This window comes from Maniola hyperantus, chromosome 10 (genome assembly GCF_902806685.2).
Source record: "Maniola hyperantus chromosome 10, iAphHyp1.2, whole genome shotgun sequence".
In the NCBI taxonomy this organism is placed as follows: domain Eukaryota; kingdom Metazoa; phylum Arthropoda; class Insecta; order Lepidoptera; family Nymphalidae; genus Maniola; species Maniola hyperantus.
In genome coordinates, this window is record NC_048545.1 from 13789877 (window position 1) to 13817286 (window position 27410).

A 27410-nucleotide genomic window follows, 5' to 3' on the forward strand; every position below is an offset into this window, starting at 1 on the left:
TTTCAAAATGTATATATGTAAGATGTAGGTATATATTTTATGTTTAACCGAAAGTCAAAATACCAATTTTGATCGAAGTAACTTTTAAAATGACGGTCTTTCATACAAACTTCCATCCCTTATTTATATAGGGGATTGAACAGCTGACAAAAATCTTCTATTTCTAACCCCACTTGGTTTAAGCTACGAGTTGATAGATCAGTCTGCCAGTCAGGACAAATCTCTATATTTAAAAATAAATAGCTGAATGTGTTGCTGATCTCAAATATCGAAAACAGCTGAACCGATTTCGCTAATTCTCTTTTCATAATATTCCTTGAAGTACGGGGATGGTTCTTACGGAGAGAAAAATTTAAAAAATTTGAATCGACTGTTAGGCGGTACGAAGTTCGCCGGGGCAGCTAGTTTTATATAAATATAGAGTAGCATTGGAAGCTTTTGAAAAACAAAAAGCGTGACAAACAACAAGTCTAGTTAGTATTATTTACGTACCTCTGAATCCAGTCGTCAAAGCTCCCATACGCTATCTTTGAACAGCTACCGAATATAAATTACCTACTCAAAATATTTCCGACGGGCTATCCCTCCATTGAATTTGAATGTCTTATTTCGTGGTCGCCGCAGAACAATATTTTCAGGGTACCAATAGTTCCCCAAAGGTATACAAACCTCGTTATAGATAACTTTGTGTTTTGGAGATATATATGGGGCCGATTCTCTTGTACACAATCTCTAAACTAAACTAAATTAACAGGTCTAAATTTAGTGCCATCCTTTTCCCCAAGCAACATTATGAAAGGGATAGCATTAGATTTAGACATGCCATTTTAGTTTAGTTTAGAGATTGTGTACAATGGAATTAGCCACAATATCATGTTTCCAAGGTTAAGTTTAGAGTGACCGTTAACTGTATTGGACTGTAGTAATAAAATGAAGTGATTTTTTATATAAGTAGCGGTAGTTTATGGGGCTAGAATTAATTATTGAAGAGAATATTATTTATATTTAACATGAACGTCATGTTGTACGGAATGACGTCAAAATCGGTAAACGACAATTTTTATAAAAATAGAGTAATTTCTGCGGGAAAATATTTTTTATGTTAAAAAATTGAAAATGTTTGTCGTTTACGCCATGTGAGGCCATTGCCATTTATGTAAAAATTTGTCGTTCACGCCATGTGAGCCAATTGTCATTTATGTAAAAATTTGTCGTTTACGCCATGTGAGGCCATTGCCATTTATGTAAAAATTTGTCGTTTACGCCATGTGAGGCCATTGTCATTTATGTAAAAATTTGTCGTTTACGCCATGTGACGCCATTGTCATTTATGTAAAAATTTGTCGTTTACGCCATGTGAGGCCATTGTCATTTATGTAAAAATTTCACCTCAATCGCGTGAACCATACGTAACGAATAAGATCAAATAAACATGCCTACCTACATATATAGATAAATAGATAGAAATACTTTATTGCACACAAAAAATATTACATAACATGACAAAGAAACTAAAACTAAAAAAATAATTGTATGCAAAGGCGGCCTTATTGCTCACAGCAATCTCTACCAGGCCACCTTTGGTGAAAGGAGAAACTTGGTGTGTTGGATAGTACTTACACGCAATACAGAAAAATGAATTTTTATAGGTGTAAAGTAAACGAAAGTAAAATATTCTTTATTGTACGCCAAAACCAAAACAATAGAAACATAACAAAGGTGTATTAGGCAATAATCTAAATCCTGATTTTCATTTAAGTAAGTTCAAAAAGATAGGATTTCCCCCCCCCAATCCCCAATTTTTACAATGAACACCACCTCCAAATTTCATGTAACGCGTTCATCGCGTTGATAAAATATAAGCCTAGACTAAAGACGCCCTAAGCACGTCCTTAACGATCCCGACGATCAAATCATGACCGACAATGCTCCTTATCTCGTAAGGCTACACAATTCAACCTTACTACATTCGCCGACGAAGGTCTCCGATTTCTAAGATTTGCCCCCCGACCTCTCAAATTATTTCTTCGAGTCCTAGGGCTCACCCCCAGGCGGAGATTCGCGCTCGCCACATAGTCTACGGCCTACGCAGCATAGTCAATCCGAAACAACACAAAAAAAATTCAGTCAGTAAGTCAGTCAGGACTTTGAATGTAATATATACAGATAAGGGGAGATATAAGTTATAATAATATTACACCTAAGTTACTCATTTTTCATGTGATAATAATATGTCATCGAGTAAGTTAAGTAGTGACATAATACGGCTTGTGATTTTTGTGCTCTAGTAACTTTATAGAATAGGAAAATAGGGTAAAACGTCACGAGGGCGGGTACCCGGCGTGCCATGTAATCCGGTGCCTCGTAATTCATGCCTTAGGAATTTATCTCACGGCATCTACATACATTATGCTCCCAACTTTGAAATATAACGTTGTTTGTGTATGAATACTTATTTTTAGGGTTCCGTGCCTCAAAGGAGGAAAAGATCCTTGTAGGATCACTTTATTTTCTGTCTGTCTGTCAATACCTTTTTTGTCAAATACTAGCTTATGCCAGCGACTTCGTCCGCGTGGACTACACCAAACCCCTGTTTTACCTCTTTATTGATCGAATTTTTAAAAAATCCTTTCTTAGCGGATGTCTACGTCATAATAGCTATCTGCTTTCTGCATACCCAGCCCGCGGGGAGATTACGTATCTCGTGACAGGCTTGCGACAGGCGTAAATCTCGCGATCATTGCTGTCAAACGTCCGGCTAGAGAGAGACAGCAATAGCCACAAAGCAAAATAAGAAGAAGAAGAAGAGAGACAGCAAGTGAACTATCGCATTGCTACTGCTGTCGCGTTGCTGTCGCTACTGCAAAGTTTTACGTAATCACCCCGCCGTGTCCAGTAGTTTGAGCTGTGCGTTGATAGATCAATCGGTCAGTCTGCCAGTCAGCTTTTCCTTTTGAACGTATTATATAGATAATTATTTGAGGTGATTCTCAACTCAACGCATCGCCGGTCCACTACTGAACACTGGTCTCCTCTCAGAATGAGAAGGGTTATAACGCCTGGCTAAGTGCGGACTGGTTACTTCACGCTGTTTCCCATCACCGGCTAGCGCGCACCACGGTGTTGCGGTGTGATTTAAAATCCGCAAAGGAGATAGACAAAATTTGTATGGACGCGTGCCCCAGAATGTACAGAGATGATAATATATGTGCCATTTAATAAATGTACAGAAATGATATATGTGCCATTTAATAAAGATACAGAAATGATATATGTGCCATTTAATAGTAAAAATCTTCTATTTTTAAAGTCAAAAAAAAGTCGCATGGTGTTTTGTAATAGGCAAAGTCCAGCCTGGGCAAATTTTGTCAATCTCGTTTGAATTTTACTCTATCAAAATCCGGTGCGGAATTAATTCCGCAGTGCGCGCACTTCTATGTAGTTCTATTGTTCACAGATTACGGAAATTTTCCGTGGTGCGCGCTAGCTCTTAAAGCAAGTGTTAGGTATTATAATTTCAGGTAGGCAATAACAGTGGTAAGCAGTGATAGCCTAGTGGTTAGGACGTCCGCCTTCTAATCGGAGGTCGGGGGTTCGATCCCGGGCACGCACCTCTAACTTTTCGGAATTATGTGCGTTTTAATTAATTAAATATCACTTGCTTTAACGGTGAAGGAAAACATCGTGAGGAAACCTGCATGCCTGAGAGTTCTCCATAATGTTCTCAAAGGTGTGTGAAGTCTACCAATCCGCACATGGCCAGCGTGGTAGACTATGGCCAAAACCCTTCTCACTCTGAGAGGAGACCCGCGCTCTGTAGTGAGCCGGATGATGGGTTGATCATGATGATGATGAATAACAGTGTTCCTATTAGGACGCTTAATTGATATTTGCAAGATTAATGAGACCATTAATACGTAATTACTGAATTATCCGCTTATCCTAGTAGTTCTCTAAATAAATTACCGTAAATCTGCAGCTTTAATAAGAAACTAGCTATCTGGCATATTATAGCTGACTAGCTGATGCCCGCGACTTCGTACGCGTGGATTTAGGTTTTCAAAAATCCCATGGGAACTCTTTGATTTTCCGGGATAAAAATTAGCCTATGTCACTCTCCAGGTCTTAAACTATACGCATGCAAAAAAATCACGTTGATGCGTTGCGATTTGATTTTAGTGACAAAGCAACAAACAAACACTAGTGCAGTGGTAGTGATAATCACAGATATGTCCAGATATGCAACTAGCGTGGCCCCCTCAGTCCCTCTCGCTCAAGCAGAAGTACTTACTTTTGAAATGTTTTCCGTCTATTTTACGTTCGCTTCGGCTATGGTATACCCAGTGGCGTGCAGCTCATATAAGCTTAAACGTACAGCTTACCCTCATTGTAATAAATCAATGCTTATTTTTTATTATAACCTGCCGTAAAATAAGTTCATACCTAAATGCATATCCTGACTTGAAGCCCTGTGCACGCCACTGGGTATACCTACTGCAACCCACTATTGTACAATAATTTCAAAAACAAAAAACAACAAAACGAATCAATTATTTATTTACAATACTTGAGTCAATATAACCTCACTTCACGTTGTTTGCCAAAATTTGACGTACAAATACATTTTGGCAAACAAAAAAAAGTGGCCACGGTGATAAGGACAAAACATAATCATTTTGTCACGTTCTAATAAGAGCTTAAATGCATTTAGCTATCTCGCTCTAACAATAAGTGTCACAATAGGGCTACTTCTAATAGTCCTTGTTCTGAGGATAATTTATTATGGGTAGTGATTACTTCACTAGATGATGCCCGCGGCTTCATCCACGTGGGTAGGTACCTATTCGTTTTTGAATGCAAGTAAATATATATTTTCTTTTACAGGTGTAACAAGTTTACGCGACGTGAAACTCCTCGTGGAACCCTCAACCGTTATCAAAGGAGGAACAGCTGCTCTCATCTGCTCGAGAGATATGCAGGGAGCTCTGCTGTACTCCGTCAAGTGGTACCGCGGCAACCATGAGTTCTTCAGATACACGCCCAATGAGAAACCTGACCTCAAGGTGTTTGGGCTACCTGGAATTTATGTTGATGTGAGTTGAGATTCATTACATGGAGTCAAAGTCAATTCAAAGTTACCTGATCCGGCCCACTTGACCCAAGTGGAATTTGACATGTTATAATAGCCTATCGTACTTTTGATGATTTGACCTTGACTTTGACCTTGAATTTGACCTTGACTTTGACCTTGACCTTGACTTTGATAAAGTAGCTTTCTAATGGTGACAGAAGTATTAAAATCGTCATTTTTCGTTATCGTCATAATATCTATGAAAGTCGATAAGTATTTGGGCTTTCGGGCAAAAATAAAAATAAAAGAAACGTTTGTGTTTCAGGATATTTGGAAATTCCCCTTTTTTTAGTGATTTCGCCTCCACATTACGTCACACCACGTGCCGTGTGTCTCAGCTCTTACGGCTGGTATTCCACATTAATATATTCCTGAAACTTGTACATCATAATGTACAAAGAAAATCTAAATTATACAAAGAAAAAAGAAAAATTCTCGTTAATAATATGTCTGAGCAGATTATAAACTTTCCGTATTCCTTTATAAAGGAATATTTATCATTTCGTTTGAATATTGTAGGTACTTACTTCTGAAAATAATCTCTACTGGAACGGTAAATAAGTCAAAGAATTTTTTTAATAATACCTCTAGTCGTTGAACTTTAGGGAACAAAATGTCGTTTCTTATGAATATATTCAATTTTATTCTAATAGGTGTTATTTGTGGAATGAGAGTTCATTGACCGGGAAGTTTACGATATCAAACAAACGTGATTTTGTCTGAATTTCGTATTTTTCGTATTAATTGGCTTGGTGTTGTGGCAGATCCTTTTTTCCACTCACATACAAACTGTCTCCTGTACAAACTGTACAAACTCCCATCGGCGGTGTTCCCACTAGATTACAACATGGGGTTATTCAAGGGGCGGACCAACAAATTCCTAAAAGGCCGGCAACGCATCGGCGGTTCCTCTGGTTCTGCAAATGTTCATGGGCGGCGGTAATCACTGAACATCAGGTGAACCGCCTGCTCGTTTGCTTGCTATCTCTATTTAAAAAAATTTGATGGCGAGAGTTTCAAAATCGGATCGGGGCCGTATCGCGCCATTTAATATTGAAAGCATAGAACATTCTTCGAATAAAATTGTCGAAGATTCAGATCGGAACGTTTCGAATATGGCCACGTTTTGTCTAAGGTTGCAGATTGAATCAATAGCAAACCGATTGGCACTAGAATACGCTGAGGCACTTCTTTTGAAGACTGTTTTATTTACTTGGAAATCGTTTTAGAATTTTTGAATGCAGTGTACCTACATATTATGTCTGAATCTTGGACTGTTTTAAAAATTTTTTTATATACATTTATTCTAAATCCATTCTGTTAAAATAGTTTTCATTATAATTTTAAGTAATCTCTTGTGGCCTTCTGTTAAAACTTAATTTAGATTTAAATAATAATTATGTAATTACGTTGTTGATTACTTTCAAATAAACAAAAAAAAAAAAAAGTATCTCAGCCTACTGTTTACATAACTAAAATGCTGCCAAAAGTATTTTCCAGCAGAAATTGCTCTATTCTTATGTAAAAAACTTGTTTATGCTCGCGACTTCGTCCGCGTGGACTACACAAATTTAAAACCCCTGGTTCACCCCCTTAGGGGTTGAATTTTCAAAATCCTTTCTTAGCAGATGCCTACGTCATAATAGCTATCTGCGTGCCAAATTTCAGCCCGATCCGTCCAGTAGTTTGAGCTGTGGTGGTGGTGCGTATCGCTTGCCTGGTGGCTGCTGTTCCCTGCATGTTTAGCAGTGGGAGGGCGGGCGGTGCATGTCGCATGCTGCATGTTGCACCATAAAGATTCAACCTGTTTCAGCGGATTACAGCAAATTAAGCTTTTGGTTCATTTTTAATCATGGATTTCCGCAAAGTAACGCCTGCTTCTATACAACAGTATGTGTAGGGTCTGCTAATGGTGCCCCAGACTAGTGTTATTATGGATATCCATATCCGTAACCGAAACTATCGGATATCCGAAATAAAAAAATATCCGTAACCGTAACCGAATCCGAAATAAAAGTTTCCGATAGTTTCGGCTAGTTTTCGGCTGTAAGAAAGAATTACTTGTATGACAGATTGCGAAACCTACAAGGTACAATTAAAGTCTAATATAATCTTATTTGTATTTCATTTTACAGTTCCTTAAAAAAATTAATATCCGTAACCGAAACTATCGGATAATCCGAAATAATTTGATATCCATAACCGAAACCGAAACCGATATTATATTTTAACAATGGCCCCGATTCTCTAGTCTCTCTCTAAACTAAATTTGTAGTATCTGCATCCTTTTCTTTTTACTAATGCTAAAAAAGGAACGGAACATGACTTTCACATTTAAAGACTCTAAATTTTAGTGCAAAATACAAATTTAAACGGTAGGTTCGCGAGTGCGTGCTAAAATCACGGGTTTTACCATCTAAAAATTAAATTTAGAAATGTCAAACTGCTTCTGTCCTTTTCATATTACAATAGTAAGAAGAGGGCGTGAATACTCTAAAATTAGGTTGTGTTTAGAATCGGTGCCAATATCCATATCCGTATCCGGATCCGAAATTATATATCCATAACATCCCTACCCCAGACACTGGCTCGGCAATGCACGCGAACAACAGTCACTCGTCTACACGCGCCTGTGGCTCTGGTAACACTGACGTAGTAACATCACACGAGTAGACATATAGACCAGAGGGGAAGCTTCATACTAGCGGCTGGCTGTAGGTTCACACACTCAAGCGCATCTCACGCACACCACGACGTGCGTGAGCTAGTGTGAAGAACTACTTAGTAGTAGAAGCTAGAACCACACGAGTAGATATTATAGACCAGAGCGGAAGCTTCACACTAGCTCACGCACAACACGACGTGCCACGGACGATTCGTGGCACGTGGACGAACGGAGCGTCCGTGACACGTCGTGGTGTGAGTGAGCTGCGCTAGAGTGAGTGAACCTACAGCCAGCCGCTAGTATGAAGCTTCCCCTCTGGTCTATATATCTACTCGTGTGCTAGAACTTCCCCTCTGGTCTTTAATATCTACTCGTGTGGTAACATCGTCCATGAGCACACGAGATTGTGTAATCACTAACCAGATACACTACAGTATGGATTAATGTTATCCTTTTCAGATGAACCGTTCGAACGGCACGCAGGTGCTGCTCCGGCGGTTAGAGCTGGGACTGTCGGGCAACTTCAGCTGCGAAGTCACCGCGGACGCGCCGTACTTCGCCACGCAGATCACTACCAAGTTCATCGATGTTATAGGTAGGAACTTTACTTTTTACTTCTATTGGATTTTGTTCATCATCATCATCATCATCATCATCAACCGATAGACGTCCACTGCTGGACACAGGTCTCCTGTAGGGATTTCTGGCAGGAGGTTGCCACCATATAAGGTGTCTGGCAATGCATGACATGATTTCTAATACCGAAAAAAATATAAAAAACCGGCCAAGTGCGAGTCAGGCTCGCGCAATGAGAGTTCCGTACTACAGTCGTATTTTTTTGACATTTTGCACGATAATTCAAAAACTATAATGCATAAAAATAAATAAAAATCTGTTTTAGAATGTACAGGTGAAGACCTTTCATATGATACCCCACTTGATATAGTCACTCAATTCAAAAGTTGAAAATACTAATTATTAGTTCATGACCACAATTTAATTTTTTTTGTGTGATCTAACCCTAAATTCACGGTTTTCAGATTTTTCCCCAAATATCAGCTATAAGATCTACCTACCTGCCAAATTTCATGATTCTAGGTCAACGGGAAGTACCCTGTAAGTTTCTTGACAGACAGACAGACAGACAGACAGACAGACAGTGATCCTGTAAGGGTTCCGTTTTTCCTTTTGTGGTACGGAACCCTAAAAATTAGACGAAAGATTTTATACGCCTTAATTGTTAGCTGATTGGCACTTAGTGTCGTGGCAACCACCTGCCAGGTGCCCTTAAAGTGTAAAAGTTTAGGGGGTCCTGTTATCTCCCAAAGCCACCAAGATCGAAACTTCATAGTCGCTGATCGTTCCTTCCTGTGTTGGGTACAATGCGTATAGAAACTTTCAGCTTTTATAAAATAACGAAGGTCTGGCTATCCCGGGCTCTTAGTCCACTACGCAATGACAATAAAATGATGAAAAGCCGATTGCATAATCAAGATAAAATATAATCATCATCATCAACCGACAGACGTCCACAGCTGGACATAGGTCTCTGTAGGGACTTCCAACGCCACGGTCTTGCGCCCGCCTGAATCCAGCGGCTCCCTGCAACTCGTCTGATGTCGTCCGTCCATCCATCTATGGGTGTTCCAACGCTGCGTCTTCCGGTGTGAGGTCGCCATTCTATCACCTTGGGACCGCAACGTCTATCGGTTTTACAAACTAATATGTGCCCTGCCCATTACCACTTCAGCTTCGCAACCCGTTGAGCTATGTCGGTTACTCTAGTTCTCCTACGGATCTCCTCACTTCTGATTTGATCACGTAGAGAAACCTCAAGCATAACTCTCTCCATCGCCCGCTGAGTGACTCTGAGCTTTCTTATAAGGCCCATAGTTAGCGACCATGTCTCAGATCCATATTTATCCATATTTAGAGAGCACCCGTGTACAACTTCAATCCCATTTCGCCTTAACGGTCGTAGAAACCTCATAACGATTTTAAAAGTAGGTACCTATTCTCTTTTTTCTACAACCGCACCGCGCGCCACCGTAAGGAATTTCACCCTCACCATCTGGGTGTCTGGTGCACTTCGACCGTCCGCTGCGCCAGATCCTTCTTTCCACGCACGTGCAAACTGTGGAACCAACTCCCATCGGCGGTGTTCCCACTAGATTATAACATGGGGTTATTCAAGGGGCGGACCAACAAAAAAAAAAAAAAAAAATATCACTCTAGGTAAAAATAATAATTTCTGGTTACAATAATTAATAACATATTATTTCGGGTTACCTTCTGAGCTTCATGCTCATGAGCCATGAAGCTCAGAAGGTAACCTAACGAACGTAACGAAACTATAAATGTTCTGTGTTCTAAAACTACAAATAATGCTTCAAAAAAGAACAGTTCACGCTTCGCTAATTCCCTTATTAAAATTATTATTATTAAATACTAGATAATGCCCGCGACTTCGTCCGCGTGGATTTAGGTTTATTAAAAGCCCGTGGGAACTCTTTAATTTTCCGGGATAAAAAGTAGCCGATGTCCTTCCCCGGGATGCAAGCTATCTCTGTACCAAATTTCATCGAAAACGGTTGAACGGTTGGGCCGTGAAAAGCTAGCAGACAGACAGACAGACACACACACTTTCGCATTTATAATATTAGTATGGAAGTATGGATAAACGAAGTCTTACTTTTAGGCTAAGTTGAAAACGGTGTACAAAATTTTCAAAGTTAGGCTTGACGCTAAACGAGATTGAGTTGTTACGGTTTCGACGGAACGGCAACAATTTATTTTTTACGGAAAGACAATATACGAATATTGTTTTTCCGTAAAAAATATACGAATATTGTCAAACGGAAAGACAATATTATACGAATAATGTCTTTCATTAAAAAATAAATTGTCGAATCAAACTTTTAAAAAAAAAAATTAAAAAGTAATAGGACCCTTTTACCCTATCGCATAGACTCATAAGATACAAAAGTCAAAAGTCAAAAGTCAAATGATTTATTCAAAATAGGTAATAAATTACTCTTATTGATTGTCTGGTATAGTGTTAGATTTGTAAGATAATATAGTGGTGATAATTATAACGCAAACTTTAATTAAATTTGCGATTTGGATTAAATTTCCATTCCTAGGAATTTTAATTAACTTTCTTGTTCGAACTATTAATATAAAATCTCTTTTCTTTGTAGGTACTCGGTGTTTATTTTCATCGGAAGAAATTCTCTCTGTCGAGAAGTATTTTTTATCGAGCGTAGATAATTAAAATAAACAGCTGTAAAACTTGAAAATTTTATGTCAGAAATGTTGAAGTTTCAAAGTATTTTATACCATTAAATATGAATCCAGCCATCTAAATATATGAAAGGAAAAGGTGACTGACTGACTGACTGATCTATCAACGCACAGCTCAGACTACTGGACGGATCGGGCTGAAATTTGGCATGCAGATAGCTATTATGACGTTGGCATCCGCTTAGAAAGGATTTTTGAAAATTCAACCCCTAAGGGGGGGAAATATAGGTTTGAAAGTGTAGTCCACGCGGGCGAAGTCGCGAGCATAAGCTAGTTTTTTATTTGAAAGTGTGTCTGCCTGTCTAACTGTCTAAAAATCTAGAAAGATTTTCACGACTTGTTAGTACGAGATGAGATGTTGCATCGCGTGAATTGCTACTTTTCATTCCGGAAAATTACAAAGTTCCCACGGGATTTTGAAAACCTTAATCCACGTGGAAAGAGATAGCTTACATTCCGGAAAAGGATATAGGTTTTTTACCCCGGAAAATCAAAGAGCTCCCACGGGAATTTATTACAAAAATACAAATACAAAAATGTGGCAACCAATAAAACAACCGAATGAAATGAAATGCAATAAAAATTCAATACACCTATTACAGGGGACAAATAGCATCAGAGGGGAAGCTTCATACTAGCGGCTGGCTGTAGGTTCACTCACTCATAGCGCAGCTCACGCACACCACGACGTGTCACGGACGCTACGTTTGCCGCCGTTTGCCGTTTATAACTTCATTAGCCAGCGACTTCTATGTACTACGCACTAGATATGGCATCTAAAACAAAACATTTTTGCAACTCGATTTTGCTTAAAATCACGAGTATCAAACCACATGAACAACAAAACTGACTCAAAAATGTATAGTAAGTACATGCGACAGGTTGAAATGGCAAACGGTGAGGGAACGCCATAGAGCAGAAACAAAGAGGAGATGTTGTATTAAGATTTCCCTATGAAATATCGAGTGACATTTTGCGGGGTGAGGGGTTGTGGAACGCCGCCCACTTCTCAATTTTCCATCTGCGGGTTAGTAGCAAAACTACTCGCTTAGCGACCTAACATCGATATATTGATGTCACTACATAGTTCAGCTATCTCACACTAGATGTCAATAAGTGTAGAAATTACGTATAAAATTACTTACAAATGAAATGTGATACCATTCATAGCATCAGAACGTCTGTCTGAATAACTTTGACACGATAAAACACAACACTTCATCCTTTTGTTCTTAAAAACGCGAAAACACACCGATAATACGAGCCTCAATATATGTGAACCTGACGAACGCAGACAGCATACTAACTAAGGCCCCGCCCACAGTGATGACGTCAGGACCTAGTTGAAAATCACAGTGCACAGTTGCTTAGGCCAACTCCTCTTTGTTTCTGCTCTATGGGGAACGCCCCTCACACCCGCACAGCCCGGGTGACGTGCGGGTGTACGGGGCTTCCCCCGCCTCAAACCTCGATTGCCATCTCGACCTGTCGAGGACTATGCCTACCAAATAATAATAATATAATCTGTCTAAGTACACTTTTTAGTCCTAACATGTCTAAATAATTATTATGAAGACAACTAAATAGCTATCGATATTGAATCTTCTTGAATCTCACGAGCCCTTCAGACACAGGCTTTAATATAAGTATTCTATTATAATACCTAATATTGTTTCCATAGTCTATAATAATGTTATAAATGCGAAAGTGTCTGTCTGATAGCTTTTCACAGCCCATCTGTTTAACCGATTCTGAAGAATTTGTAGATTGAATCGAGGGGAAGGACATATCCGCAGCATGCAAGCTATCTCTTATAAAGTAATCTATGGGCTACTGATATAAAATTAAGTATTAACCCAGAACGCTAACAAAAACTTAGCGTTAACTACCTAAACACAATCCAATACCAATAACCATTTTCCTCATTTTGTAGTTTTCAAACCCGCAATGTATAGCGTGAAAAACTCGGGTCAATGTCCCAGCTGCAACGTGGCATTAACTCCGAGTGGCCTGTATTCGGAACGTTCGTTGACCTCCAGCGTCAGTCAGATGTTTTATTTGCAACTAGCTTGTGCCCGCGACTTCGTCCGCGTGGACTACACACATTTTGAACCCCTATTTTACCCTCTTAGGGGTTGAATTTTCAAAAATCCTTTCTTAGCGGATGTCTACGTCCTAATAGCTATCTGCATGCCAAATTTCAGCTCGATCCGTCCAGTAGTTTGAGCTGTGCGTTAATACATCAGTCAGTCACCTTTTCTTTTTATATAATATTTAGATATATCGTTTTTTTTCTTTAAATTTACAAATATAGGATTTTTTATTATCTTTCGCATTTTTTCGCGTTTTTTTGTGGTATCATATCAGTAATCATCAATACCTGTCTTAGTTTTTGCCAGCGTTCTCTGCGACTCTGTATAGTCCATAAGGATTATAATATAACATTATTATTATGCCACCGCAATATTATCGAATTTCTCTCGTATTATCGCAAAATGTAACGAATTGCTCACAATATTATACCTATTGCCTTTCCTATATAACTATGATATTGAATTCACGTAAGATTTCTGTTTGGATGTTGTATTCGCTCGCCATTTTATTATTGTATTATATCGACGTAATTGTGTTTACGTTTGTTTTTATTTCCGCGAAAAATGTTGTTCTTATTTAGGGTTCCGTACTCAAAGGGTGCCAACGGTATCCTATTAGTTCGTCTGTCTGTCAGCGGGCTGTATCTCATGAACTGTATCTACCTAATAGCACAAAATATATAATAGGCAGAGAGTTGTCACACTTGTAAATTTCTATTGATGTTATAACAACAAATAATAAAAAAAATTATGATGGCGAATTTCAAAATGGCTGCCAAGTAAATTTAAAAAATTACATGATGTTCATCTTGTACGATTTCGCATTTGACATTTTTAGGGTTCCGTACCTCAAAAGGAAAAACGGAACCCTTATAGGATCACTTTGTTGTCTGTCTGTCTGTCGGTCTGTCAAGAAAACTATAAATATATACCTACTTCCCATTGACCTAGAATCATGAAATTTGGCCGGTAGGTAGGTCTTATAGCAGACATTCGGGGAAAAATCTGAAAGCCGTGAATTTGTGGTTACATCACACAAAAAGAATTGTGGTCATGAAATAAAAATTAGTATTTTCAATTTGCGAAATAAGATAACAACCTATATCAAGTGGGGTATCATATGAAAGGTCTTCATCTGTGCATTCTAAAAACAGATTGTTGTTTATTTTAATGTAACATAGTTTTTGAATTATCGTGCAAAATGTCGATAAAATACGACTGTAGTACGGAACCCTCGTTGCGCGAGCCTGACTCGCACTTGGCCGGTTTTTTTTAGTTTTTAGGAGCAGATAATAATTTTGAAAACTGATATTATAAAGTATGGATGTAGAGGTAATCTCCAGCTCCGGAACTAATGATCCGATTCCGCATATTATGTCACTGATATTATCCGGCTACATTAACATCGAGCTATGCTATAAAATATACGCGGACGAAGTTACGGGAAACGGCAAGGAAAAATACAAATTTACAGAATTTCGTCAATAAATGATTTACTTACTCTATCTTCTCTATATATAAAAATGAATCGCTGAATGTGTTGCTGATCGCAAATCTCGAGAACAGCTGAACCGATTTCGCTATAATAATAATAATATTTTAGCACTTTCAGAAATCAATAAAATGTATTAAAATAGAGGAATCATCACTTCGTGGAACACATGATATTCAGATTCGTGCAAAACAATCAAAACAATGACACAGTCATTAAATCGGTCGTAATCGGTGTGGTTTTCCTCATTTCTGTGGGTTGTCACCCCTCTCATCTTAGTTCCATCTCTGTTTCTTTGTGGTGCAATATCAAATGCCTTCTCAAGGCGCGGCAGCAGTTACAAATCTACGCCATTGTGAGATCTGATTTATAGCGGATAGTTTCCTTGACAGAGTTTTGACTGTAATACTGAATAACTAACGCACAAAGTTTCTTACACTAGGTACCACATGTCATTTATCGCGTGGTTTTTCTCATTTCTGTGGGTTGTGACCCCTTCCATCTTAGTTCCATCTCCGTTTCTTTGTGGTGCAATATAAAGTCCCTTTGCAAGGCGACTACAGACAATTTCAGGGAAAATATACTATACCATCGATCTCTACTCTCATTTCGCTGTCACTAGAAGATTTAGTGTCACTCGATACAGTATTGAGCTATAAATCGTCAACCTCAGCCACAGAGGCCGGCAGTTACAAGTCCACGCCATTCTGAGATCAGATTTATAGCGGATAGTTTCCTAGACAGAGTTTCGACTGTAAGACTGAATAACTAACGTGTAATGTTTCTTACACTACCAGATGTCATTTATTTTGTCATATTCCTCATTTCTGTGGATTGTAACCTCTTCTGTTTTCATCTAAACTCCATCCTATTGTGGTGAAATATAAAATTCCTTTCCAAGGCGGTTAGAGAAAAATCAGAGAAAATTTACGCCACCATCGATCTTTACTCTCATTTTGCCGTCACTAGAAGATTTAGTGTCACTCGATACAATATTGAGCCGCTATAAATCGTCAGCCGCAGTCGCAGCAGCGGCAATTACAAGTCGACGCCATTGAAAGATCTGATTTATAGCGGATAGTTTCCTAGACAGAGTTTTGACTGTAAGACTGAATAACTAACGTATTTCTTACACTACAAGATGTCATTTACTGTCTGTTTTTCCTCATTTCTGTGAGTTGTGACGTTTTCCATCTTAGTTCCATCTCCGTTTCTTTGTAGTGCAATATAAAGTTCCTTCTCAGGGTGACTTTAGACAATTTCAGGGAAAATATCCATCCCCATTTATCTCGACTCTCATTTCGCACAGTTTCGCCGTCAGAAGAAGATTTAGTGTGACTCGATACAGTATTGAGCCGCTATAAATCGTCGGCCACAGTCGCAGCGGCGGCAGTTACAAGTCTACGCCATTGTGAGATCTGATTTATAGCGGATAGTTTCCTAGACAGAGTTTTGACTGTAAGAATTAATGTGCATGCGTTTCATGCACTATCAGGTGTAGTTGAAGTTTTATACATCACCAAGTTTCAAAGCCAGAACTATCCGAAACTGAATCTTCTCTGAAATTATGCTCGTTTAATTGTTTTAATTTGCCCTATTGGCAAAGACGTACCACCAAGCTATTTATCATTCCAGTACGTAATTGCCACGTATAGTCCGCGACAGGTCGAGATGACAATAGGGGTGGGGATGCCCCGCACATCCACCCGCACAGCCCGCGCGCTAACCTGGTGCGGGACAGCGCGGGTGACATGCGGGTGTGCCCCCCGCCTCATACCCCGATTTCCCGCCCGCTTTTATCTTAGACTATATCATCACTTACTACGCGGAGTGATTTACTAGCTCAGTGATCAACACTAAATGATAGCTATCAGACTCATTTGACATTCGTTATTTTTACATTGCTGCATCACTGAGCAATGTCAAAATATTTTTTTGTATAAAATCTTCAATGAACTATAAATAAACTATAAGAACTTTTAAACAAGCTGGAGAGACTACAAAACATGTGTATTCGCTTCATCTTCGGCCTACGAAAATATGATCATGTATCAGAGTTCCGTGCTAAACTAAAGTGGCTGCCAGTATCTCGGCGGAGGGAGATGCACGCTTTGTCGCTCCTATATCGTATTCTGTACTACCCTCAAACACCATCATACTTAAAAGAACGGTTTTCCTATCTTGGTGAGAACCATCAGTTCTCCCTCCGCTCCAGCACCGACAATAAGCTTATGACTCCACACAGCCGCACGGTATACTATGGTAACTCTTTCACCACTAACAGTGTCAAGCTCTGGAATTCTCTCCCAGCTGAAATACGTCAGGCGAAATCCTTAAACACCTTCAAAAATCGTTTGAAGAACTATTATTTATCTATGTAAACAGAATTATGTAGTATATTATAGAGATATGTATATGGGTATATATAATTATATTTATTTGTGTATTATTAGAATGTACTGTGTATGTAGTCTAATTTATAATAATAACTAGGGCCATTTTCGGCTGCCGCACCAACCCGTGCTTCCGTGATTCCTTTCGTCAAAGGTTGCCTGGAAGAGATCGCTTTAGCGATAAGGCCGCCTTTGCATGCTACATCTATTAGAATAAGATCCTGTATTGTGTTTTTTCAATGTTTACTTTGTGTTGTGTGCAATAAAGTGTCAATAAATAAAATAAATAAAATAAAATAAATGCCAAATGAGCTCGGTGACTATCATTCAGAGTTGATCACTGAGTTAGCGAATCACCCTGCAGGTGAGACCACACTGAAGAGCTAATTCGAATTAAAAAAAAACCTCTTCCCTCTGTTTAGACTTAATGAAATGCTTCTAAATATAGATCTGAAATCCTGGGAATGATCTAGTTAAAGATGAACAAGGCAAATTGTACAATGTATTTCTTGAGGGAACTTAATCTCAACCAGCTTATCCTGGCCAAAGGAAATAGCTTGGCCAAGAAATAACAGATTAGGGTCAAGCCATATGGACGCAAAGTCGAAGCGTGAATCTTCACTCTAAAATGTTATATAGCTTGTCGAATCTTTACTTCGCTCTCTAAATACATTATTATCATTAACTGATAGACGTCCACTACTGAAAATAGTTATCTTAAGATGCTCATTACAAAAATATGGCCAACAACAGATTTTCTCGAAATCGCGTAATGCGCGTGGCCGCCATTTTAGTGACGTCAGCACTAGACTGAAGTTTCAGCGCAATAGCAATTTGCGGGACTTATACTAACGACTTTTACACTTTGCCTCGACTGTGCGTGAATGTGTTTTGACCAGAAGACTTTAGATAAATAGAGCCTTGTAGAAAATAAACAGAGACAATCGCTTGCACTTTACGTGCTTGAATAAACCTCTGCACTAAATTATAATGGTGTTCAACTTGAAATAGTGCTAGATATTCAAAACATACAAATTGAAAAAGGTAGGTCTATTATTATATCGAAGTAAACTGTGCCACGGCGCGGCACGCGAACCACTAAACCACGTGAACCACTAAACGTTCAATCAAAATATTGTCGCGTCTTGATTCACTATGCCTCGTCTCTGCGTGAATGTGTTTTGACCAGAAGACTTCAGACAAATAGTGCCTCGTAGAAAATAAACAAAGACAATCGCTTGCACTTTACGTACTTGAATAAATCTCTGCACTAAATTATAATGCTAATGATGTTCAACTAGAAATAGTGCTAGATATTCAAAACATACAAATTGAAAAAGGTAGATCTATTATTATATCGAAGTAAACTGTTCACGGCACGGCGGGGCTAAAATTAATTATCACAAGACATCCAAACTCTTCCAAAATAAATTAAGTTTCAATAAAAATCAACAATACATACCTATACTATGTAAATATTATGTATTATTAAAAGATCCTGAAAATTGAAAAGTTCTTAATGTTTAGACATTCAGAACTTTTATTACAGGTAGGTAAGTATAGGTCTAAAAAAATTATTAAGTACTCTTTTTAGCCTGTACCTATGTACCTAGTTGATAAACACTCTAAATTGAAATTCCTAAACAATATTTGATTTTTTTCCATTATTTCGTTATAACAAAGGGCTCATAATAAATATTTTCAGAAGCTTTATAATGACAATTTTGCGCTAAGTAAAATTCAACTTTCGAATTGGGACTGATTTCCAACCTTTACAGTGTAGACCGTATAGTATTTCTAACATTGTTTCTCCTTCGGAGTATTTCCGAGACGAAATATTACCCTATTAGCAATAACTAGCTTCTTGTCTTGTTATGTCGAAATACACGTTTGTTTTGGACTTACTACTTCGCCTGTAGTTCGTTCCTTCGTAAATCATTCGTATTTTTCAAACCACTGAAACAATGTTATAGTTTAAAGATGTTTCTTCAACACGAGACAGGATCACGAACTTTAAAACTTGCTCGATGAGTTTCAACAGGTAGACTTCTTGAGAGTTATCTCGTGTTTTTGGTTCCCTAGTAAAGTAAAGAATCCTTAAAGTTTCATCCAGCCCATCTTATTCAAAACTAGCTTATGCTCGCGAGTTTGTCTGCGTGGACTACCCAAATTTCAAACCCCTATTTTACCCCCTTAGGGGTTGAATTTTCAAAAATCCTTCCTTAGTGGATGTCTATATCATAATAACTATCCGCATGCCAAATTTAAACCCGATCCGTCCAGTAGTTTGAGCTGTGCGTTGATAGATCAGTCAGTCAGTCAGTCAGTCAGTCAATCAGTCACCTTTTCCTTTTATATATTTAGACTATTAAAGTGCCAAACCAGTAAAATTGTAAAAGTGGTGCAGTAAGTATAGTTTGTATATATGTCTGTTAACTTTGGGATTTAAGATAGAGCACAGTAGGATGGGATGCTACATCTACACTGCAACTAACCCAAATGCAAACTAGTGGAACGCAAGTAGACTACCTGATTGATCTGGAATATCTATGTTTGTTACTTAGATACGTTTGTTTAGGTTTCACTGTGTATAAGGGTGGGTTCAGGCTATGGTTTGTCCTGCGCGTTTTACGCCCGTTTTCGCATCGGTACGCATACATACGCGCTACATTTCACGCTTGATAATACTAAGAAGAATTTTCAAACAGCTCTCAATTATTAAAATAATTAGTCTTAGAGAGCGCGCGCACTGCGGTGCGTGCGGGGAGTTGTGGTGCGTTTTAAATAAAAAAAAAAATAAAAAAACCAACTTCCAAAACCACTACAAAGAAAAAAATAACTTTTGTTTCTACACGTGTAGGTAGGTATGTATGTATGAAGTCGGGCGAGCATAAAAGAAACTAGAAATCAAAGCCGCCCGACTTCAACATATACATACCTACACGTGTAGAAACAAAAGTTATTTTTTACTTTGTAGTGGTTTTGGAACTTTGGTTTTTTAATATTTTTTATCATCCCGGAAAATCAAAGAGTTCCGACGGTATTTCCTAAACCCACACGGATGAATTCGCGTGCATCAGCTAGTAAGAGAAAATAAATCCTTTAGAGATGCAAAGGAAAGCTCAAGGTAATTTCAACTATTGAAATCACCCGTACCTGTAACCACCTGTACCTTAAATGTGAAATTGCAATGGACGTATCACTATTTGCCAATACATTCCAACTGCTTTGTACCTAAGACTGAGCGAAAGTTCGCCCGAGTTCAGTTAAATAGTTCGTTGCAATCCAGAACATGCTATTTACAATCTACCTTCTACTTCGAATTCTACTGAGATTTGATTTGAACTGAAATGAGAATGATTCATGCGGTAGAAAGGATTGCCTGCAGTTATGTTAGTTTGTATAAAATAGTAGAATAAATCCATACTTCCATACTAATATTATAAATGCAATAGTGTGTCTGCCTGTCTGTCTGCTAGCTTTTCACGACCCAACCGATTTTGTTGAAATTTGGTACAGAGTTAGCTTACATCCCGGTGATGGACATAGACTACTTTTTATCTCGGAAAATTAAAGAGTTCCCACGGGATTTTCAAAAACCTGATTCCACGCGGACAGCTAGTAAATATGAAATGAAATGAAATGAAATGAAATGAAATATGAAATGAAATAAATGAAATGAAATGAAATGAAATAATGAAATGAAATAATTATTTTATTTGTGTGAATATGGGAAGACAAGGTGTTTACAATAGAGAGTTGCCAACATATCTAGTCAGGAAGCCCTGACGTACAAATGTTTTGACAAAGTAGGCAGTACATCAGATAAGAATATAATATTGTGTCAAAGATATAAATGTCAGTCAATAATATTAATAACTTAATCAAATTCATTCTAATTCTTGTGATTAAATTCTAAAAACTCACCAACAGAATAAAATACATTTTGCGACAGCCACTTTTTTAATGCATTTTTGCATTTGTTTACTGGTAGTGCAGTTACAGATTTAGGAATTGCATTATAGACTTTTACACACATAATAGCATATAAATCAATGCATAATAGATACAAAGATGGATCCCGAGCGAACTTCAAGAGAGATGATCCTTTTAGAACGACTAGACATCCAGTTAGTTGGTTAGGTAATAGTGCCATATTTCAGACGGGGACTTCTAGTCTTGGAGATGTTGCTGTTGCCTTTAGATTAGCTGCACGATGCATCTTCTTAATTGCATCCCATATATTTTGTTTAGTGATACTTAATACAAATAAACGAATTGATGACTTGGTCATATAACAATGGATTTCTGTGATTTTATCAACTTACTAGCTTATGCTCGCGACTTCTTCCGCGTGGACTACACCAATTTCAAACCCCGATTTCACCCCCTTAGGGGTAGAATTTTCAAAAATCCTTTCTTAGCGGATGCCTACGTCATAATAGCTATCTGCATGCCAAATTTCAGCCCGATCGGTCCAGTAGTATGAGCTAGTACGTTGATAGATCAGTCAGTCAGTCAGTCAGTCACCTTTTCCTTTTATATATTTAAGATTAAGGGTTTTAAAATTAGTTAGTTTTTTTTTTCCCCCTACTTACATACAAGTATGTACCGAGTGTAACCATAACGCTAGCAAAAACTTGGCGTTATTGTAATACTACTTAAATACAATCCAATACCGATAACTATTGGTCTCATTTTGTAGTTTTAGTGATTTAGTATTTTTCAAGCTAGCAATGTATATCGTGCAAAACTCGGGTCAATGCCCTGCTTACAACGCGGCATTGACTCCGAGTTGCCTACATACGCAATGTTCGTTGGTGCTCATCTCTAGCATCAGTCAGATGTTTTATTTATTTGCAATTTATCGTAAACTTTTACAAAATTTTAAGATTTTTTATATTTCTTTTCGCGTTTTTTTTGTGGTAAGTATCATAATTATTAGTATTATTAGTAATCATCTGCGTTCTGGTTACACCCTGTAATTTAGTTTTCTTAGTTATCTCTACTATGCATACTACATAATATAATATTACTAGCTTTTCCCCGCGACTTCGCGCAATATATAGCCTACAGATTCGGGGATAATTTACTTAGCTATCTATCGGCGAAAGAATTTTCAGAATCGGATTGTTAGTTCCGGAGATTACCCCTTACATCCAAACAATATTATAGTGTAAATGCAAAAGTGTGTCTGTCTGTCTTTTAGACTGCATCGCCACGAGAGATCGAAGGAAATGACGTCGAATTAAAAATGTTTATTTTTCTGATTTCCAGCGCTACCAACATTACTGCCGGTGCTCGTGACAGACAAAGACCGGTACCAACCTGGAGAAATGCTACGCGCCAACTGCACCTCCCCACCTGGAAGACCTGCTGCCAACCTCACTGTCTTCATCAACGAAGAACCGGTAAGACGGCTTGTCATTTTCACTATTATAATTAATATGGTAAAAATCTTTCTACAGCATAGACAAATGCGGCAGAAAGATTTTTATTCGTGTCGTGTATACGCTAATCTAAGAAACTAATGTATCTAGGAATTTTTGATTTTTAGGGTTCCGTAGCCGAATGGCAAAAAACGGAACCCTTATAGATTCGTCATGTCTGTCCGTCCGTATGTCACAGCCACTTTTTTCCGAAACTATACGAGCTATACTGTTGAAACTTGGTATGTAGATGTATTCTGTGAACCGCATTAAGACTTTTACACAAAAATATAAATTTTGGTTAGATCTGAAACTCAAATTTTTTTTTCCATCAAACCCATACGTGTGGGGTATCTATGGATAGGTCGTCAAAAATGATATTGAGGTGTGTGTGTGTGTGTGTGTGTGTCCCCCCCCCCCCCGCTGTAACTTCTAAAACAAGAGAAACTAAAAATAATAATATGTATACAATATATTAACATTACCATTCAAACTTCCACCGATTGGTTTGAACGAGATCTAGTAAGTAGTTTTTGATTTATCGTGCAAAATGTCGATAAAATACGATTGTAGTACGGAACCCTCAGTGTGCGAGTCTGGTTCGCGCTTGGCCGGTTTTTATTAATGTATATTTAAACTTTATTAGAGAGCCCTGATACTAGCTATCAGGGCTCTATAATAAAGTTTAAATATACATTGATAAAAACCGGCCAAGTGCGGCTTGCGACGTGATATCAGCTAGTTTCACAATAAAACACGAAAGCCATGATAATATTATCAAGTTGGCTTTTCCAAGAGTTGAAACTTCACCGTCGTCTCACTAAGGCAGAAAAATTCTACTCTTTAGACGCACGATTGCACTCAGTCTGAGTTTTCAACACTCCAGGAACTCAGTAAAAAGTTTCGTGAAAGTTCTTTATGTTTGTGAGTCCACCATATTTTATCATCCCTCATGTCTATGATACGTGCTTGTTTTAGTAGATGCCTTAGTAGATCATTGGAGAAAACTTTACAGAAAGATCAGAAATGGTAGAAAAAGAGTACCTATCGCTTTTTTAGGGTTCCGTACTGTTATCGCATTTTGTATTTGCCGCCTTTTGAATGGAAGCCACGTGATCTGTTGTGACTTGTGGGGCAACCATCTTGAATCGATTTGTATAAATACGGGTGTTTGATGATTCTTAAACTAGTCTCGCTTCGACGCAAGACTCGGCCGACTATTAAATGCTTTTTGTGTTTAGGTCGCCATTTTTGATTGGGTGGTCGCAATAGCAATTAGGCCCTAATCAAGTTAATATTGTAGTTAGGTTATATAAAAGGTATAACTCTCGATAAGCCTGTGCGCGTCGTGATTAATATTTAAATTCACTTCTGGTATGTTTATAGTACTTCAAAAGGAAAAGCGGAACCCTTAGAGGATCACTTTATTGTCTGTTTTGTCTGTCTGTCTGTCTGTCTGTCGGTCGTTCAAGAAACCTACAGGGTACTTCCCGTTGACCTAGAGTCATGAAATTTGGTAGGTAGGTATTATAGCTGACATTTGGGGAAAAATCTGAAAACCGTGAATTTAGGGTTAGATCACACAAAAAAATTTAAATTGTGGTCATGAACTAATAATTAGTATTTTCAACTTTCAAAGTGAGATAACTATATCAAGTGGGGTATCATATGAAAGGTCTTCACCTGTACATTCTAAAACAGATTTTTATGCATCACAGTTTTTGAATTATCGTGCAAAATGTCGAAAAAATACGACTGTAGTACGGAACCCTCATTGCGTGAGCCTGACTCGCACTTGGCCGGTTTTCGATTTAATTTTATTATGCTACTATTCGTATTCACTTTAAAATAGTTAAATAGAACGCCATTAAAAGTTTTACCGGATATATTTATGCTCTCTTTATTTTCCTATCTTTTTTACACGCTCGGTGAGCATTGAAAAAATTTTAGTTTGTTTAATTTCACAAAGAGTTCCGAGGCAGTTTCGTTTGTGAATTTTTTTCGTGAATAAAATGGTTGAATTTAGTTCGAGTCCTGTACCCTTAGTATAAGATTTTACGTCTCACCAAACGTTGCTAGAATTCGAGAGTCGAAACACAATACCGTCAAAGTAAAATGGACCTAAATAGCGATGAAGTGAAGTCAAAAATTTAATGCCAGTGATTTTAATTTCGCAACGTTTGCGCTTGGAGTGCTAGCAGTGGCGTGCAGCTCATAGAGGCATAAACGCACTGTTTACCCTCATTGTAATAAGTCAATGCTTATTTTTCATTTTAACCTGCCGTAAAATAAGTTCATACCTAAATGCATACCCTGGCTTGAACTCCTGTGCACGCCACTGAGTGCTAGCTGTAGATGTGTAGAAAAAAATTGAGCTTTAAAACAAGGCGATAAAGATCCAGTTTACGATAACGCGGAAGTGTTTCGATACCGAATACTATCAACGTTGGTGAGACAAAATCTTGTACTAAGCGTACCGTTCCATGTTATATCGAAAGCTTTTTCGTATCAACTCGAAAAGCAATCGAGCCCGATCCTTCAAACTTTGTTCTAGTAGTTTTATATTCCAGTCAACTGGTTTTTGATTTTGTAGGACATTTACGTATTATTTTTTACTTGAAGCATGATTTGTTTTGTTTTAGCAAAAGGTTTTTAAACCAATAAATTTTATTTAAATGTTTTACCTAAATGTTTTTCTGTGTTTGATGTGGGTCTTCTATGTCGTAGCTATATTTTTAAGTTTAGGTAATTAATAATAATCACCCTTACATTATTATATTACAAATTTCACAATTTGACAGTTAAAAAATGAACAATGATACCTAATTTAAAAAAAAATTGATTTTGATACACTCATCATCATCATGATCAACCCATCGCCGGCTCACTACAGAACACAGTTCTCCTCTCAGAGTGAGATGGGTTTTGGCCATAGTATACCACGCTAGCCAAGTGCGGATTGGTAGACTTCACACACCTTTGAGAACATTATGAAGAACTCTTGATACACTAACCTATTAAATTTTCTTTAACTTGTAAAAGTACAAATAAATTACTCCAGATTATCAGTACTTGTATATGTCCATAGATTTTATTTTTCATATTATCTTCTGCCATTGCATTGAGGCAATTTCTTTTTGAGATACGAGTGCTCTTCCGCTTAATGTCTATTCACACGGACCACAAGCACAGCACACGGCAAATTTATTGCCAGGCATTGTGTGACGTTGTAAATTTTGAACTACTAATTAGCGTTTCGCTTTTAATTAAAATCTATTTTGTTCAAAGTATGTTGGTGCCACCTAGCATCAAGGTGCAGAACTACGCGTGGGTCGATGTTCAGAGTTCATTCGAGCCACAATAGATGGCGTTTGCTTCGTTGTCAATTGTCGTAAAAATAAAACAAAATAATTAAATAAAACCATAATATCATTTGTTTATTGTTAAGTCATTAACAAAACGGTTCTTATAATATATCCTTAGGTTCCGCAAATATTCAAAAATGAATTGGCTTTATGATCAAACTAACTGAGAGCGGCCACACTCGGGTTGCGTCTGGCAACACCGATTGCTGAGATTTAGAATTTTCCTGGAGTCAACATGTGAAGACGAATTTTTTTCGTTCCAGGAAAATCTCACTTCTTTTCGCCCATGGCTTCGCCTGGAAAAATACAATAGTCATAAATTTTAGTCATCCTAACGTATTTTCAATGTTTCATCAGTTATGGTGAGTGAAAAATCAAGTAATGTGGATTCGACAAAATGGCGGTTTGGTTAGAGAAAATCCTAATCTCATGATTTCTTTCAGTTCCAGTTATTTTAACTTCCCAAATAAATGAGGATAATGGGTTGTGGGTGGACTTCTGAAAACCATTGGTGGCCAGGAGTTCAATAGGTGAGTTGTGTTTGATCGGGAAAATTCCACGTGTCGAAATTTTCACACAGCACAAATTATAATCTTGTTTTTCTTTGTTACAGGGTTTACGTTTACGTTTTACGTTTAGCTTCAGTTTTCCGTTTTAGTTTTCCGTTTGCGTTTTCGGTTTTCGTATTTATTTCTTTTGCACATTCACGTTGACAACTTAATTGCTATGGATAAGACTTGGTGAAAATCTTTGTAATGAAACATTTCGGTTGTGAAGAATCAAATAAATTGAGTTTTGGATCTTGGCCGATGCCGTCCAGCTACCTTGCAGTCTTCGCACCTACAAGTAAGCAAATGTTTGTATCCTGCAACAGTTTAGTGAACCTTCTTAGTGTATGTGTACAGTAAGAACCCTGTCTTTACTACTGAGCTTTTATTTTGAAACAATTTTATGAATTTTACTGTGTCATTGTCTATTCCATGCCAATGGCATCTTAAATTTAAAACATAGATTTTATGTACTATCTACCTAAGGCATTCTAATGTATCTAAATTAAGTCTTGGCATTAAGCTAGAATAACTAAGCATTATTAGCCATCACGATGTATTAAGCGACCCCGGTAAAAGTTACATTAAAAACAATTTTGCCTAACATCTAGCAAATTTCATTTATAACACCTCATATACATTACAAGGGAGTCGACGGCTAGCTTCTATTCTTTACTAGGTAGATAGATCAAGTAAAGTAAATTATTATTTTCCTCTAATCTTTGTAAGGTGGTAGATTATTCCGTATCCGGGTATATTTCTATTCCGCCCAATTTACCACCCTTACAAATGGCGCCCGAACGTTTTTTTATATAGTTATTTCAGTATATTTTGAGAAATTTTGTGAATTTTATGAAATGTACTCCGCTGATTGTACAATTTTCTAAGTAGTGACACATTGCAAAGAGCACTAAGCTGTTTTTTATGGTTAACTAACTAAATAATAACTAATAGTTAGAAATTTTGTTTGATAGTTTAAGTAATTTTCTGA

General features: G+C 37.7%; 1 protein-coding gene and 2 long non-coding RNA genes across 4 annotated transcripts in view; 2 read left to right on the forward strand and 1 right to left on the reverse strand.

Annotated features, from left to right (window-relative positions):
• LOC117985893 (uncharacterized) overlaps positions 1 to 27410 on the forward strand; it is a 112403-nt gene that overhangs the window by 74177 nt on the left and 10816 nt on the right. Inside the window, exons 2-4 of the mRNA XM_034972696.2 lie at positions 4885 to 5093; positions 8256 to 8391; positions 22355 to 22488. Of these exons, the coding sequence (XP_034828587.1) occupies positions 4885 to 5093; positions 8256 to 8391; positions 22355 to 22488 (479 nt within the window). The remainder of the gene's footprint in view (positions 1 to 4884; positions 5094 to 8255; positions 8392 to 22354; positions 22489 to 27410) is intronic.
• LOC138402940 (uncharacterized) overlaps positions 1 to 27410 on the reverse strand; it is a 354014-nt gene that overhangs the window by 12074 nt on the left and 314530 nt on the right. The window lies entirely within an intron of this gene.
• On the forward strand, positions 25844 to 26594 carry LOC138402943 (uncharacterized). The gene is made up of 2 exons (XR_011237251.1): positions 25844 to 26233; positions 26315 to 26594. It is a non-coding gene; the product is annotated as an uncharacterized lncRNA (long non-coding RNA).